Consider the following 17,764-nt stretch of genomic DNA (forward strand, 5'->3'; position numbering starts at 1 on the left):
GATAAGAAGCTCATAATACCCAGTTTCCCACTCTGGAAACTTCTTACACAGCACTGCATGATCTAATTGATGATATTTGAAGTAAATAGTTCAACAGCAACTAGGATATGATGTAAAGATGTGATCAAGAAGGGACTCCCCATTTTGACTTTTGTTTGTTTTATTACTTTCCAAGGTTCTGCCACTTTGCACCATTGGCAGCAGCTTGCTCAGCCTCATCTGGGGGGCATCTTGGACCCACGGCCTGGGGTGGTCACTAAGGGCTTCCGGACTCTTGACCTCGACGTGGATGAAGTATACTGCCTTAATGATTTTGAAGAAGATGAGTCAGGTGAAATTACATACAAGGGCCTAACTACCTCGACGCCAGTTCAGCACACAGAGACCTCAGGTGAGAGGTCCCAAGCACAAGTGACTGTTTCAGACAGCGAGAATTACCCAAGTCGCTCTCAGGCTTTCCCAGAGGAGATGCAGGAACCCACGACTGACGATGATGAGGGGTCTGGTGAGGGAACCTCATTAAGTCCAGCACAGCTGCTATGTTTGCAGGATGTTGAATTACTGGGCCATTCTCACCTCTCTCCAGAGCAGCATCCACACTGTTGCTTCATGTGCAACTTCTGCACGGTAGTGCACACAAGTATTAACATGAGCCCATTTCAGAACCACTACTACTACTTTTAACAAACCATTGTGCTGTTGCTGCATTTTTTAAAAAGAAGTGCATGGTTCATCTTTGGTTTGATAAGAGAAGGCTGCTAAAAGAATGTGATTTGCTTAGGTCCTGAGAGAAGAAAAGCCAAGCTTTAAAAGTGATTTTGTGTGTCTGCACACATGTGTTCATATACAGGTTACGATTTTCAGAATCTTATTTTTGATTGGACTTGGCGCATGCTTGTCTGTTGAATCGAATGACATGAAAGCAGACTCCCATAAAGGGAACAGGGCTCTTCCTAACTCTCCTCCCCTGTGTAACCCCCTCAGGTCTTTCCTGGAGAGCTCCCAAGCCCCAGAAGCAGATTTGAGGGCACTGCAGGCTGGAGGAGCCATTTGTTCCACTAGCACTTGCCATTCCACAATGCATGGCTAGCATTGGATACAATCCTATATACTGTCACAAGACAGGTGTGCAATTCATCATAAGAGGTAGCAAACAGCATTTAGTGACTGAATTCAAGCATTATCACAGCGAAAAGAGAAGCTGCTCCTTTGGGCCATGCCACACTTTGCATTAAATGTGTTTTGTGTGATTGCCTGTGTAAGTGCATGTGCACACACACATGCGTAAGTGTGTAATAGCTACAGGAACTTCAATCTGAACTGGGGTGAAAATATGAATGGCGGGGAGGTGGAGGGTTAGTCCTGATATTTCTGACATGAAGCTCAAATGTATTTAACTTGGATTGGAAACTGTTGTTGGGGCTGAAAGGGAAAAATATTTTTTCACTGTTTTTAGATACAGTAATGTTGATGTGCTTTTATGGTGTAATCTTGAAATGTTACCCAAAATATTATCAGTATTTATTTTGTTTTAAGCTTTCAGGAACAGAGAGGTTGAATGTTTTCATTTCTGTTGTCCTCCATACTATTGGTTCCCAAAAGGGATAAACCCTAACTAAGGTGGCAAAATGCAACTGAAATCATGTTATTTAATTTACTTCCTCAGTGCTAGAAAATATAGCAAATGGGATGTCAGGAAAAGTTGCTCAGTTGGGATTAATGTTCATCATATCAAAATACTATTATATGTGTGAACAGTTCAGAGGACTGAAGACTATCTTGCTTTACTGTTATTTGCACACAGTGAACATTTTATGTATAAATATGAATTATATACCAGAGAGGAGTTGAAGTACATTTGTATGTGCTGGTTTTAGTTGCTTCATACCAGGTACTGTGCATACATTTTAGAATCTGAAAGTCTTCTTGTGTTTTCAGCAATCCCTGTATGTGCTCTACCTGTGGTAGAGATACAGCGTTGTCAGGATGGTTGGGATCCTGGTAGATTTGGAAGTGGCAGAGAGACAGAAGTAGCTGCACTGGGGCAGCAACTTCACAATATTGTGAGAGACCTGCACATTCAGGAGCTCACAGATGACAAGATACCACTGTGTGTATGTGTGTGTGCACACACGTGTGTTATTCAGGGGTCCACAAATCTATGTCTTTGCTCAGTAGCCAAGTCATTGTTTGTATAGTTACCACTGGCCATTCCTTCTGCAGATGTGTTGAGACACGGGACTCTCTGTCCATGTTGTGATAAGCCATGAAACAAGTGGAACAGCGCACACAATTCAGTGCTGTTTCTGCCTTGTCCACAGCTCAGCACAGCATGGTTAGTCTGCAAGTTGTTCCTATAAGTCCTCTTCCCATGCCTAATACATCTGACACAAAACTGTATTCAGTATTAGTTTTTTGCACTTCTTATGCCACTGTAAAATCAAGAACATAAAGTATACATCCCCCCAAATCTTGTACATCACTGATGGGCAAAAAGTAGATATGGATCTGTTGGCAGATCCCTGGGTGATTTGGAGTAGCTCAGCGAGCATTTCTGACTCCAGATTGTTGTAACAATAATAACAGCAGGTTCCCTACTCCTAAAACAGACTACTGAGAAAGGATGGCTTTGGGGAGACCAGGAGTGATTGTTATGTGTGATAAATTGTGGGCTTGGTTCTGATGTACATCACAAGGAGCTGAGCTGAGCTGAGCATGTGCTCAGGCTCCCCTTCCCTCAGTTCATAGTTTACAGCCACCCATGTCATAATTTTCACCTGCCCCTCTGTTGCTGGATTTTTAGGATGGCAGGTATCCATCCTGTAACTCAGTGAAGTAGATCCCACAAGCCTAAGGTCTGCCCCCATAGCTCTCCATTTGCCTGAGGATAACTTGGAGGGGGGATGGTTCTCAAGTTGTGCTGAGCTTTGAAGTAGTCAGAGGCTTATATCTGTCTCATTGCTTAATATGAGATGAGATTCCCTTCTTAGTTCTCCAGAATCCATGGAAAATACCCAGTGTGGGGGTACTTCTGGATATTCTGACCAGCTCAGGAACTTGCCAAAGTGTTCAGGGCATTATTTCTTGGCAAGCACATCTATGGAGGTCAGCCTAGATTCTTCCTACTTCTCTCCCTTCTTCCTGTTTCTTTCCCATCAGGCTTCCCAAACCTGGTATTCTCCAGATGTCTTTGGACTTCCAGCAGTCCCAGGCAGCATGGTGAATAGTCAGGGATGATGGGATTTGCAGAGTACAACATCTGGAGAGCACCAGATTGGCTATCCCTTTACTTAGGCGTACTCATTTTTAAGTAGTTTGATGGTATTGGCATTTTTAAGTAATTTGATGGTTTTAAGTGTGATGGCTTTGTGTTGATATAGGAGTTCCTTACCCAGCTTCAGGGTTCAGTGGGGAAGTGCACCCCCTGGTGGCGACTAAAGCATATAACTCCTGTAATGTTTCTTTCCCCCCCAATTGATTCACATTAAGAGTGGACTAGAAACTGAGCTTCTGGAAGTGACAATGACAATAAGTGTTTTTCTGAAGGATCAGTTCACATTGATACATTTTGTCCAATAGAATCAAGAACACTGTAAGAGTATTGGAGTTAAGGTAACTCACTGTAAGAGTTATGGAAGTTATGGAATGGATGAATAGTTAAGCTCATCCTGATACAATCCAGATTGAATGTTGTTCATTATGGCTTTACTGTGTTTATATCCTGGCCAGTTTCATGATGCATGAAGGTGGATGACATTAGAGATCCCATTCTCCAAAATGTGACAGAAGCACTGTGATTGTCTGTTACAGACAGAGGCCAGGAAAGATAATATTCCTTCTTTGGATACACATCTCACTTTTTATTTGCAGCCTTTGAAACCACAAGAACTTCATTCTTATTTCAATTTTTCTCATTTTTTTTTTTTTTAGCAGCCATGGATTTGGCCCAATAAGCTATTGAAATTTCCTTTAAAAAATGGAAATACTGATCAATTACAGAGTACTCACTCTTTCCTATTGTGTTCAAAGGACAGAGAATGCTACAGCCATGTGAAAAGCTATACTGTTAATTGCTGGCGGATGCTGTTTGTCGAGACTTCCCCTAGTGGTACCAACTGCTGGATCAGTTCTTTTGAGCTCTCAAAATTGATTTATCCTTGATTCTCCTCTTACTGGCCTCAATTGCTTCTTTTAGCAGCCTTTTCCTATCTTGTATATTCATTAATAACAATGTTGATGTTTTTACTTTGCTTGGTGCAGCTGGATTTCTTCTAATATTATTCTATGGAAAAACAAAATTTGTGTCTTTGTGAAGTGGGAATTGCAGACATGAGGAATGGGAAATAATTACTATTCCTGTATTTCATAGTCATCTAATCTAACCCTTTCACTGCTTTGGTCTGTTTTGTCATCTAGCACTAAGCTGCTCTATCTTTATTTCATGCTTCAATTTCTCAGATATTATTCTCCATATAATATTTTCTTCATATTGGTTATTTGGGATTTTTTTCTAGCATTTTAATCTGCTGCTTACCCTCCATGATGTGCAGAGAATCATGATTGCTAGGACCCTTATATATTAACCACTTTGCATTCCTCACATTAATCTAAGCATCAGCATCATCAGTTGTTGATGTAGATTTTTTTTTTAATTACTGATATTGGTGAGTTAACCATTCATAGACTAGATTGCACTCAGCCATCATTTTAGTAGAGGGAAAATGAGCTGCATTTCGAGTCACTTTTCACCTCCACAGACAGCTTTGTCACATTCTCCCACTTTCATATGTGCAGTTACTATGCATGGCTATACACAAGTCTTGTGAGGTTTTTTCTTTTGTCTCAAATCAAAGAGGAACTATAACTATAACATGTATTTCCCAGCCACTCTGCAGGTTTGGAGTGGCCCGTGGTTGTGATGTATTTGCACAATTGTATGTCAAACTGTTATGCATTTCCTGTCATGCTAAAGTAGAATCCTCACTTTGGAAATGTGTTCAGTATTGAGAGGAGGAGGAAGAGGAGGAAAACTTACTGGCATGTTTCTTTTGCATGTTTTAACAGCAGTAACTGATTAAATCCTGCTTATCCAGTAGGAGCACCTATGCAATCATGATATCTTTGCTGTAGAATACTTAGCACTGGCTCATACTTCAGTGAGCATTTTGGATGCATGACCTTTGAGTTTCTGAATTGCTTTGCAACAAAGGAGCTATCCATAAAGTATGTCTCATGTTGAAAGGGAAAGCATTAGCACAATTACAACGACATGACAAAGATTGTGGGAAAGGATACTGTTGATCTCATCCATACAACACATCAAGCCAGAGTATGGATTGAGTGTGGGTTGTTGTTGAATAGTGGGTTGTGTTCTGTTAACAGGCCATAGTTTATGAACCATGATCAGCCCACAGTTCACAACCCAAAAACACATTATGTGCTCTCTTTATGGGCTGTTAATGATTTAAAAGACATGGTTTGTTGGCATGGCTGGGTTGTCAAAACAGAAAGACCTGTAAATCAACAGCGACACACAGTTTAATGAAAACCCACATTCAGCCCATGCTTAACCTGTACGCTGTCTTGTCTTATTGTGTAATGTGTTGTGGTGCCCCTCATGCATTTGCTTCCCCATTATACTCTGGTGGTCACAAGACTCTGATAGAAGCATTTCTTGACCATCTTGTTTCCTGCTCTTCTTTACATATGACTGTCTATTCTCCAGTATGTTTTTAGTAATTAAAATTAACATAAATACAAATTAAAACAACACAATTTGAGAAACCACTATAAATTGGTTAACAAGAATAAAACATATTCAGAACAGTATCAAAGCATTGGACCAAGGTAGAATATGTCAAATTTAAAAGCCTCGAAAAATAAAGAGTATTTATGCCTGGTGCTGAAATTACATCAAAATAGATAACAGGCAGGCACCCATGTAGAGCACATTTCATGGTTAAGGTGCCACCACAAGGAAGGTTCTTTCTCTGATATTGCCTGTCATTTCATAGATGATGGGGCAGCCAAAGAAGTCTCCGTTTTGAAGAACCTGGTGTATGAGCTAGCACATGTGGCTTTTTTTGCATATCCTGGTTCCAAAATGAATAGTCTGAATTGAGCCTAGAAACAAACTGAGAGCCAATGCAGTGGGAAAGCATAGGTGTAATGTGACCCTAACTTTCAGTCACAGCTGTATTTTGAATTAAATGCAGTTTCTAAACTATCTTCAGAGGGCAGCTCTATGTATAATGCATTATTGAGGTCTAATGTAGAGGCTACCAGGAAAGATAACTGAGGCTAGACTTTCTATTAACAGGTAGGCTAACCTCTGGTGTACAAGCTAAGTTGGTGAAAGAAGTAAAACATAAGAAGATCATATAGACTGCTGCTTTACCTTGATTCACCAGGTTACCTTTCCCCAACCAGCCAACCTCCAGAAGCTTTGGAAAACAATTCCTAGCCTTGGCCATGCTTGCTGGGGTATGTTGAAATCCCAAACCTGGTTGGGGAAGCTGTTCCAGGTAAAGGCTCCTCTAATGATTTAAATTAGGTTTTAAATGGTTTAAATTAAATTAAGATTCATGTGTAAGGAAAACAGTATGATTCCTAAGGCTATTGAATACTAACAATGGATTGGATTTCCAAGTGCCCTTCCATAAAAAGGAGGACTCCTTCCATTCTCAGAAAGGCTTAGATTCACTGGAGAATTCTGCAAACAGATATGGGTGAGAGATTTTCTCAGATGCCTCCAGCAGCTTCCTGTATCATTTCCAGTGCTATTTTGGAGGGTCTCTCAACTTTGTGGAGCAGATATACAAGGGGAAAGGTGAGCCAAGATCTGTTCCATGAATATAAACCTGTTAGTTGAAGTCTGGATCAAATTTGTTGAGCTAAGATAGTAAAGAGCTAAACAGCACTTTCTTCCATATCTTTGACTTCTTTCTAGGCTTCACAAAGTACAAATGCATATTTTCATATTGTAAATGAAAACACGCATTACATTAAAATGTAGGGTGGGGTTTCAGAGACACTTGAACAGCATGACATACTTTATGGCCAGTTCCAACTTGCATTCTGCAAATGCACTAGATAGCAATTTATAAAAACAAAATAAGAACGCATTAAGTAAATTATAATTGAATTCTAAAATCTCTGATGCGAGGACCTAAATGTCTTATTGGAGTATCACAAAAAGGAATTACTTTTCTCCTTTTGCTTTCCAAGTTAGAATATTTTTTAAATTAATGATTGCTATCTGGTGTAGCTGCAGGTTTTCTGTATTTCATTTGGGAGGAGGTGATAAGGCAAGGAAATGCCACAGGTGGACAATAGTGGATCTAAACTGGTGATGCCGAAATCTGTGAACATACACATAGAGAGGTGCTGTTATGCACATACCCTAAAATGGCTGCTGCTCCAGTAGGATCCGTTATTGAAGCAAAATGGGATACTTTTTCATGGATCAGAATGGAGGAAGGTAAAATGTGTGAACATTCTGGATCTTGCAGATTTCTTTTTAGATGCTTTATAGACTTGTTCATAGAGTAGATGTGCCATTTAATTTTTTTGCGGGTGTTACCATGAGCATCAGAAAAGTGCAAATGTAGAAAAGGATAGTAGGGCCAGTTTTTGAAGAGTGATAGCTACTGCCCATCCACGGCTCCATCGTATGCCATCATGGGAGAACAGAGAATCAGCTGAGAATTAACTATGTATTCACTGGGGCAATGCTGACATGCAGAGAACCTGGGTGTCAGTGTTGACACATCAGTGCTTCCAAATTGTTTTGCTGTTTTATTACATGCTCAGAGGGCAAAGAAAGAAGAGACTAATTGGAGACTCATTTTCTGAGACTTCTATAGGCATTTATATATATTAAAACTGACCCCCTGAAGAAGACAGCTGTATGTAAGGCTGAAATGTGTAGGGCTATTCTTTGGAATACAATCACACATTTTTTCAACAATCTGAAATTTTATCTCTACTCCATACCAGTGAAGAACAAGCTAGACTCTCTGTAGACATTGCAGTGCTGAACAGATAAAGCTAAAGCAATTCAGAAATATTGTGCAATTTGCCTTCCTTTCATAGATCCCATTTGAAGTATCACTTTGCTTTTCCATCTGTTTGAGTACACTGAACTTTTCTTTTGCTTTTTTATATATATAAATGCAAAGAATATTCTATTTTTTTAATGTAGTACATCATCCTGGGAAGTGCATGTCACAAACCAACTCCACCTTCACCTTCACCACCTGCCGCATTCTACACCCTTCCGATGAGCTCACACGAGTCACTCCAAGGTAAGGAGTTCCAGAGAGCTATTGTCTCTCCCTGGAGGAGGAAAACCTTTGTGTAGCCAAGAAGGCAAGAAGATTTTAACAATGATAATTTGTCAGTGGGGTAATCTGGTGGGGAGTTTAGGGGGTTCAGAATGCTGATGATCTTATGATCTCATGGTTCTGTGCCATCTAAACTTTCCACTATTTCAGAATATCTCACTACATTATCTTATGTATCCATAGTGCTTAATATCGCTAAAACTACCCTAGAGTTGTACAATATAAATCTAATTTATGTCTCCTGTAGCTCATACAGGCAAAACATGAGCAATGCACTCTCTTAACACAAATTCAAATGCTGCTTATAATTTTAAAAGGTGGTTCCATGTAAGTGCAGTTCCCATTAGTTTTTTCCATGTATGTGGAATAAGGATTATCAGAAGATTCATATCACTACATACCTCAGAGTCAGTTAAAGGCCAGTGGATATGTATTAATAACAATACAAAGGTCAAAAATATCCCCCCAAATATTTATTTTATATCCCACATTAAATTAGACTGAGGATTCTCTGAACAGATTACAGAAGTATCTGAATATACTTTTCCGTTGTACATTAGTGCAGTTGTGGGGAAGCCAGGTCTGCAGGCCAAATCTGCCCCTCTTACGGTCTTTATCCAGTCTTCCAGGGGTCCTCAGATGGACGTGCCACTTTCCATTTGCCCCACCTCCTTTCCCTGATGGTTTGTTGGTTTCCTGCAGTTTTTTTCCCAATGATAAAAGTTGAAATGGCTCTTCAAAGCATTTGTTACAGGCACTAAAGTTTTAAAGCTACAATGTGTTGGTATTTTCTGTGACTTGGCCCTGTCCCTTTTGTTCTTCATCTTGTCCATCACTGGAATGTGTGGTCCTTGAGAGTGTCTCTGAAACTGAATGCAGCCTTTAAGCTGAAAGTTAATGTGACACCTGAGTATGAAAGAATCTTCAAAGACTGCAGTAGGAGGGGAATTCTTCAGAGCAAAACTCAGAAGATTTTTTTAAGGCCAAAAAGAAATATGACAGTGTTGCAGCCATCTCTTAAATTAACTGTGTAGGATAACCCTTTTCAGGCTCCATACAATAAATGTGTATGACTCTTTGAAATGGAGCATGTGATTTAAAGAACTCGTATAACAACATCAAAGAGTTGGTTGTATAACAATAGGGATTGATAGCTTTGTTGCAGTTGAACAGCACTTGGACAACACATAAAGGGTTAATGTATTGGTAGGTTTCATTTTCTACATTGGAAATTAGATATAGAAATTTATATCAATTAAGCTAACGAAGAGTATTTTTTCTTTGCCTTAATGTTCCCACTGATAAATTATAACAGTGACCAAATGTGCTATAAATTAACTAACCCATATTCAAAGAGCTTGTGATTTGCCCCAAGGTATGGTGGATTTCAGTTTGGTAGTATTTAGTATGGCAGCACTAATAGGAAACTCAGAGACTAAGTTACGATGGATTGGTAGCCTAAGTGGAAGTATGGAGAAGATATTGACATGCTTGGGGGAAACCCCAGATTTCAAGTAGTAGGAAATAATCTTGGGAGCAGCAGACTAAGAAGGCAAAGAAGATTCAGAATAGTCCAACAAGAAGTGAGCAATACTGAGTATCTTTTGGCAAAAGGTTGGATGCGGGGTAGGGGAGAATACTGTGGGGAAATTGAGTACTCTGGACAAGATGTTGCTGGCTGGAACACTAAAAAGGAGCATTCCACTTTCCAGCTTTTTTATTGTCGGTCCCATTTGTTGTGGTTTAAAATGATGTAGTATTTTGAATGCCTTCTTAACCCTCACCACCTGGAGGATTTAATATAGTTTCCTTTATATAGGCTGTGTTTGGCTCTTCCATTTCTGGTTTCGCCCAACCTCATACAGCAGATTTGCCAATGGCATGAAGTGCTGGGAAAACAAAGCAAAAGAAAGATTCAACCACAGTTTCCTTTTCCAGTATCGTTGCTGAGACTTTGGGAATGCCTCTTGCATAAAATCCAGACATACTTAATGTGCTGTTCAATATGCCTGTAAGCTGTTGCTTGTTACCAAAGTGAACTCATTCCTATACGCCAGTTAACTGTGACTAGATTTAGCTAATGGGCTGGCATTGACTACTTCAGCCTTCATTGTCAATTTGGAATCTCAGCCTTCCTCAACCTGGTGCTTTCCAGGTGTGTTGAATCATAACTCCCAGCATAGCTTTTGGGGGGTATGCTGGCAGTTGTGGTTCAGAACATCAAGTTGCAAGAAGACTCACCCAAGTGTTGTCAGTACAAAGTTGTGGAGAGGAGGAGTACCTTACACTATGAATGATGCTTCTTCACAGGTCATGTGAGGAAGACGATGAAACTGCTTTATGTCACCTTATGCTGAGAGGAGATGTAGGGCACACAATATGACCACCGTGACAGGGGGTGAGCAGCACTGCCAGCAACCTGTATGCTAGCAGCGTCCTATAGAAGGAATGCTAGAGTTTGTGGCACCAGCTAACTCAGAGGTTTCTTACGATCCCCGTCCTCCCACACTTTCCATCCTAATCTAACATCCTAACACAAGCTGACCTAACCAAAATTCTAAATTCCATGTAGCAAAGTTCATGCTTTAGAATCTAATAACCACTAATTCTGAGGCACAAGGCTTTTCTTGGGAGGGAACGCCTCATTTTTTGTTTTGTTCTGAGAACATATTTTGCCTACCCTGTCCTCTTCCCCCTAACAAGGCTCTCTTGTTAGTAAAGGGCCTGTTACTAGTCATTATAACATTTGGCGTCCACCCCACCAAGTGCCTGTGAGTCAACTTGAGTTTGAGTATAGTCGTCACAGTAATCTGAAATCAGTAGCCTGTCTTTTAGTCAACAACACTGATGTATTTACTATTTGGAGAAGAACGCGTGCAAAAAACACACCCTCAGACAGAGGGGGCTTACAGGCAACATCTGTTATTGCTTCCAAGGAGCATGGCAACTGAGAAGGAAGCACAAGAAATACAAAGTTTAGGTGCCCCTGATAACTAAAAGCAAACCTTTCCTAATCTGTTGTGCCGGTAAATAATGAATCCTCCAGAACTGAACATTTATGAGTTTGAAACACGTTTATCCTTCTAAATGGCAATTTATGAGTACAATAATTTACTACCCATAGAGGTCTTGAAACTTTAATAACAGATCACTGTTGACAAAGGTCAGAAAGGGTCTGTGACAGGTGATAGTGTATGCCACACTTAAAACACACAACATCTCGCATGCTAAGAGATACAAGTTCATGTTTGTGTGAACCAGTGTTTCCACATGTCTTTTCTTTATGTTTATACCTAATTTCACTGTAGTAGCTCCAGTTGATTAAATCTGAATGTTTGCATACAAAAAACCACACAGAGATGGTAGTTTAGTAAATGAAGCCTAGAAGGAATGGTGGAGGAGCTGTCGCAAATGTTAATTTCACAAGAATAAGTATTCTTCCCAGAATAAAATCCTCCCTTTCCCTGAAGCCATTCCCAGTTGGATGTATCCAGTGACTGGATGTATCCAGTTTGTGTAGCCAATCTTTCTCTAACCCAACTGTAAAACCCTTTGCAGGCACCTTCTAAACAGCATGGGCCATTTAGGGGCAAATTTAGAGACCATTTATCAATAAAGAATAGGGTAGAGAGTAGACCAATGTACAAAATCATTGTGAGTTGCTCTGTACATACAGCACTATAGATCCTCAGTAGATATACACCTTAAGGCAAGACACCCATAAAAATATTCATATACTAGATCAAATGGAAAACTATTTCTGGTCCCATACATTTCCTCATTGGCTGCTTGCATTCACCACACAGAAATAGAGACTTTACAGCCCATGAAGTTTTTGTGGGTTCCGGCAGAGAGTAAGCTTGGCCTCCAAGCCTTGCCCCTACAGGAATCTCCACTATTATCTCAGATTGGAAATGACAATAGGGACACTTGACTGCATGGAATTTAACTCATGTTAGAAGGTGCAGTCACGTGTCCCAGAAGTGGCTGTAGCTTCTTTCCTGTGCCCCTCACTGCCCTTGAATGGGAGGGTGAGAGATACGTGCCTGGCTCAGCTAGCTTTGGCACCAGGGGCTACTGAGACTCCTCCTCTATTGTATGAGAGGCACAGAGCAAGTAAAAACGGGAGGTGCTGACATAAGTGGGCATAGCCACAGCCACATCATCAGAGCCATGGAGGGGCAAGGTGCAGAGATTCCCCCCACCCATCTTAAGCTGGTTCTGCTTCCCTGCATGAAGCTTTGATCGCAAGATAGCCTACTGTTTTTTTGAAAGCGTACACATCATCTGTTGCCTGCAACTTAATGATGTATTTCAAGTCCCAAATCTGAAAATACAAGAGTTTGGGTATCCCAAGGCTCCTTGTATAGCTACTTATTTAGATCCCATGGCTCCCTTCTTAAAGCAAGAGCACCTGTCAACTTTCTTCTAAATGTGAAACTATGTAGTAGTGTTACTGAGGTCAAAGAGTTCCTTAGCAATAATTGCTGCTGCTCTGACATTTTTTATGTAGCTGCGCACTTTTGCCTGCCAGCCCAACTCCAGGACCTTTTAAACCTGGCCAAATTGATATTTCAGTAGCTCTTCTCCTCACCTGCTCTGTTACCTTATAGTACCTTCACTGTAGAGTGTGACAAACCAATGGCTCCCACTGGAGCTTACTAGCTGATTATTTTACATTGGCCTTGTGTACAAAGGACTGCTTTGTGCACAAGGCCAGGGAATACAGAAGCTACTGAAATACCTGCACAAGATGCAGTAGGGACTAATGCTTTGACATAGGAAATTATTGTGCATAGGGGAGGATTGTTAAGTAATTGTTCTAACCATTCATGCATGTGTGCATGATCACATAAAGATGTTCTCATGCATTTTATTTCTTGTCCTGTGTAGTGATTTCACATGTCACAAAAACTGGCAGCAGTTTGTAATGGTGTATAGCACTGTGAGGTGGATATGTCAGTGGATAAGCATGTGGAATCACCACATGTCTGTATGCCCAAAGGGAAAATGCAGTGCTCTCCATTTTTTTCTCCTCACTGTGCATGATGCAGTGATGTCGCTATTCCTCGTGGCCTCCACCACAGTTCCCATATCAAACCAGTGGTTCACAGATAAATGTCATTTATCGTACTCTCAGCCAAACTTGCTGGTTGAACTAGCAACTGGATACAGGTGTACAGTACAAGAACACATGTGGAAACATCTGCAGCACATCAGGGAACAGGTTCTTGTGAAGACTCAAGACAAGATTAATTTATTTTTCAGATTCTGTAGGCTTTACTTCTTTGCTTTTCTTAGAACAGCTTTACACAGTGACTTAAAACTCACATAGTTTGCTCAAAATAAGACAGCTCGTTCTGCATGTGGAACCAGTTTTTCAAACTGATCCCTTATCCCAGTCAATCTGACATAGTTTGTTTCATTTTCAAAACTTGTCAAGAACCTGGAATTCTTCCTCAGACTTGTTTAACCTATAAAATAAGTTCTTAAGCTGCATGTTTACAGAACATCCCTAAACAACTGCACAGTTCCAATCTTGGTCTTCTGTGACTGCTAATGTGTGGAATTGTCTTTTATATCAATACTTCTGCTAGGCCTATGCACTTTGACCTGCATTTTCAAAGATAGTGTGGATAACAACACAGTGGTTTGGGATCTTCTGTATGAATCTGTTAGGCTTAATCTGCATATTTGTTTAATATACTGCCTTCCTGACAACAATAGCACTCAAGGCAGCTCATAATAACATTCAGATTAAAAATTAATTCAGATTGAAACAACTGAGTGCAAAACATGAAGAAACAAACACCAGTCAGTTTAAAACACCTTCATCCACTAGTCAGCCCACATGCCTGCTACATAAAAATGCATGTACCAGCTGCTGGTGGTAGATCAAGGAGGGGCCAACTTGACCTCTGTCAGTAGGACATTCCACAGCCAGAAAGTGGCTACAGAGAAGGTCCTCCCTCGTTTCTTTGCGAAATGTGTACTGTATACACATTTATACACAGTGTGATAAGAATGCATCATTTAGTTGCAATACAGAAAACTACTTTTTTTAGCTATAGTGGCCAAGCTTAATTCTATAGCCCTTGATAGGCTAGTATTTCCTCATTCATTACAGATCCTTACAGAACACTGGTCATTCAGATTCTCCGTGGCACTTTAGTCTGTGAAGCCTGTAAATAATATGATGCTATTTTGGTAATTAGTTGTGTACAGGAAAGACATCCTGTGCCATTAATTATGAGAAACTTGTGCAAACAATTTAGGAATAAGCATCCACTGAATACATTATCCTGATTAAGATACACGAATCATTCTTCTTATCAAGCTAAACATGAGCAGCTGTGAATCCTTCAAAAAACTAGCAGTGTTTCCATAAAAGGTCTTTTATATTTGAACAACTACTTTCCTCCCGTCTACCAGTCAGGAGCAAAAATGTTAGCATATATGCCACTACTGGATATGAACCCAGTGAATTTTTGTGCTCATTATGATGTAACAACTGATGGTATAAGAATTGCTACCAGCTGTATCTGTGTTCAGCTTGGTTCCCATAGCTGTTATCTGTGCAGGAGAACTTCAGTATGAACCATCCCCTTGACACTGCTTACACTAGGGACCTCTTTTATCTCACAAAGTGAATTTTCACCAATTTATCTAGTAGAAATAGCTTACAAAGTTAAAAAAAATAGGAATTATCAAAGTCAGGAACTCATTAACATCATTTTAAATGTTGCTATTGGTTTTCGTGAGGGATTTTATTTTGTTTTGCTGCAGGTATCCTTACTGAAGATGTGTGTGTTTGGTTTCTGAATTTTAAGACTTAGGAGAACCTTATAATTCATGCTCTGCTAGACAGGAATTACTATGTTACCATTGTAATCGGAATGTCTTGACAGCAGAAAACTCACTTTTAAAGGAAAAAATCTGCAATCTGGGAAAAGAAAAGCAAGTTCTGTAGTTATTGTGACTAATAGAATTGACTGAGCATTTAGATAAACCTGCATGCATTTTAGAATGTGTCTTGTCTGTTTTGCATTTTTTAATGTGACTGATTTCTGAATAGTATTGTTTGTTTGTTAGTACTGACCTGTTTGTTGCTTGGAGTTTGCTTGGAGATGATGAGAAATAAGGAGATTTATCCCTTTCCTGTGATTTAAGGTTAATGCCCATTAAGCATGGCAACTTTACAAAAGAAGAGTAATCTGAAGGTTAATAGTTATTATATAATTGAATGTGTTGAATGTCATTGTTTCCTCAATTAATTAGAAACTGCATGGTGTGAGAAGCAGAAAGCTTGTAATCCCACTAATAGTAGGCACCCCTCTTTGGCTGAGGTATCAAAAGCTCATCTTTGATGCCTCAGGTTTCTACACAAATACTTGGTTTGATTGCTTGGTTTTCTTTTTATTGTTGGTTAAAGAAAAATTAGTTGATATTGAATGCTAGAAATTGCAAACTTCTTTACAGATGTTGCTGTCCCATTTTATATAGAAAATAGACCTTCTGTATATAATGGGGATACAAGCTAAGGTAACATATCTATCTACTCATGTCCGTTATTCTCTTCTTTTCTTCAACCGTAAGTTTAATGTTACCACCCTCCCACAAGAAAGTTGCATGGACTACAACTCTCCTCAGTCCCAGCCAGTATGGCCAGTGATGAGGAATCCTGGGAGTTGTGGTCCAAAATGTCTGGAGAGTGCCAGGTGAAGAATGCCTATACATTGCAACTAGTCATGATGGAGATATACTATCTCTGTATATCATTTGTCTGGGGAACATGAACAGGAGGATGGCTTTGAACATGCCATCCTACAGGCAATTGGCCACTAAATGAACAGGATGCTGGACTAAATGTACCCTTGCTCTGATCCATCATGACTGCTGTTCAAATCTTGAAGTGATCAGTAATGGAAGCTTGAATTTAACACAGCTCTGGCCTTCAGAGCATTTATTCTCTGAACAGCATTTGTTCATGTGCTTAAAGACAATGGTGTTTTTAGAATCACATGTAATCTTCTTTACTAAACCACACTTTAGGACATGGGTAATCAGCTGGTGGCACTCCAGATGTTTTGGCTTAGAACTCTCATGGTCCCTCACCATTATATACACTGGTTAGGGCTTATGGAAGTTGTAAGCCAAAAAACCTGGAGGGGCCACAAATTACCAGTCCCTTCTTTAAAACAAGTACAGCTTTTATTGCAGCTACAGTATATCACAGAGGTGAGTACACCCCTCACATTTTGTAAATATTTTGTTACATCTTTTCATGTGACAACCCTGAAGAAATGACACTTTGCTTCAATGTAAAGTAGTGAGTATACAGCTTGTATAACAGTGTAAATTTTCTGTCCCCTCAATATAACTCAACATACAGCCATTAATGTCTAAACCGCTGGCAACAAAAGTGAGTACACCCCTAAGTGAAACTGTCCAAATTGGGCATTATTAGCCATTTTCCCTCCCTGTGTCATGTGACTCATTAGTGCTACAAGGTCTCAGGTGTGAATGGGGAGCAGGTGTATTAAATTTGGTGTTATCACTCTCACTCTCTCATACTGGTCACTGGAAGCTCAACATGGCACCTCATGGCAAAGAACTCTCTTAGGATCTGAAAAAAAGAATTGTTGCTCTACATCAGGGGTCTCAAACTCGCGGCCTGCGGGCCAATTGCCGAGACGGGCAGGGCACGGGGGAGGGGCCCTGTGGCCTTCAAAGCGCCAGTGGCGCCTGGGCCGGCCTCCGGGAGCAACGCAGGATGAGCAGTCCACCACCACCGCTTGATGCGGCCCAGCCTCACCCAAACTACTTCCAGCGGCCCCCAGGTAAGTTGAGTTTGAGACCCCTGCTCTACATAAAGATGGCCTAGGCTATAAGAAGATTGCCAAGACGCTGAAACTGAGCTGCAGCACAGTGGCCAAGACCATACAGCAGTTTAACAGGACAGGTTCCACTCAGAACAGGCCTTGCCATGGTCAACCAAAGAAGTTGAGTGCACGTGCTCAGTGTCATCCAGAGGTTGGCTTTGGGAAATAGACGTATGAGTGCTGCCAGCATTGCTGCAGAGGTTGAAGGGGTGGTGGGTCAGCCTGTCAGTGCTCGGACCATAAGCCACACACTGCATCAAATTGGTCTGCAGGACTGTTGTCCCAAAAGGAAGCCTCTTCTAAAGATGATGCACAAGAAAGCCCGCAAACAGTTTGCTGAAGACAAGCAGACTAAGGTCATGGATTAGTGGAACCATGTCCTGTGGTCTGATGAGACTAAGATAAACTTACTTGGTTCAGATGGTGTCAAATGTGTATGGCAACAACCAGGTGAGGAGTACAAAGACAAGTGTGTCTTGCCTACAGTCAAGCCTGGTGGTGGGAGTGTCATGGTCTGGGGCTGCATGAGTGCTGCCG

The 17,764-nt window shown here is 40.6% G+C and overlaps 1 protein-coding gene across 9 annotated transcripts in view; it reads left to right on the forward strand.

The window, feature by feature from the left end:
• The window catches only part of TRAK1 (trafficking kinesin protein 1), a 248,056-nt gene that overhangs the window by 107,634 nt on the left and 122,658 nt on the right, over positions 1-17,764 (forward strand). For 5 of the 9 annotated variants that reach the window (XR_006413448.1, XR_006413447.1, XM_044456429.1 and 2 more), the window contains 2 exons: positions 176-505; positions 8,204-8,306. Coding sequence is in view for 7 of the 9 variants with exons in the window: in XM_044456429.1 (XP_044312364.1) it covers positions 176-505; positions 8,204-8,306 (433 nt within the window). In the remaining 2 variants the exon portion in view is untranslated. Of the gene's footprint in view, positions 1-175; positions 506-8,203; positions 8,307-10,655; positions 15,593-17,764 lie in introns of those variants that run through there. The other 4 variants (XM_044456446.1, XM_044416937.1, XM_044456455.1 and 1 more) reach the window with 3 other exon arrangements.

This window comes from Varanus komodoensis, unplaced genomic scaffold (genome assembly GCF_004798865.1).
Source record: "Varanus komodoensis strain SLA01 unplaced genomic scaffold, ASM479886v1 scaffold10, whole genome shotgun sequence".
Taxonomy (NCBI): Eukaryota; Metazoa; Chordata; class Lepidosauria; order Squamata; family Varanidae; genus Varanus; species Varanus komodoensis.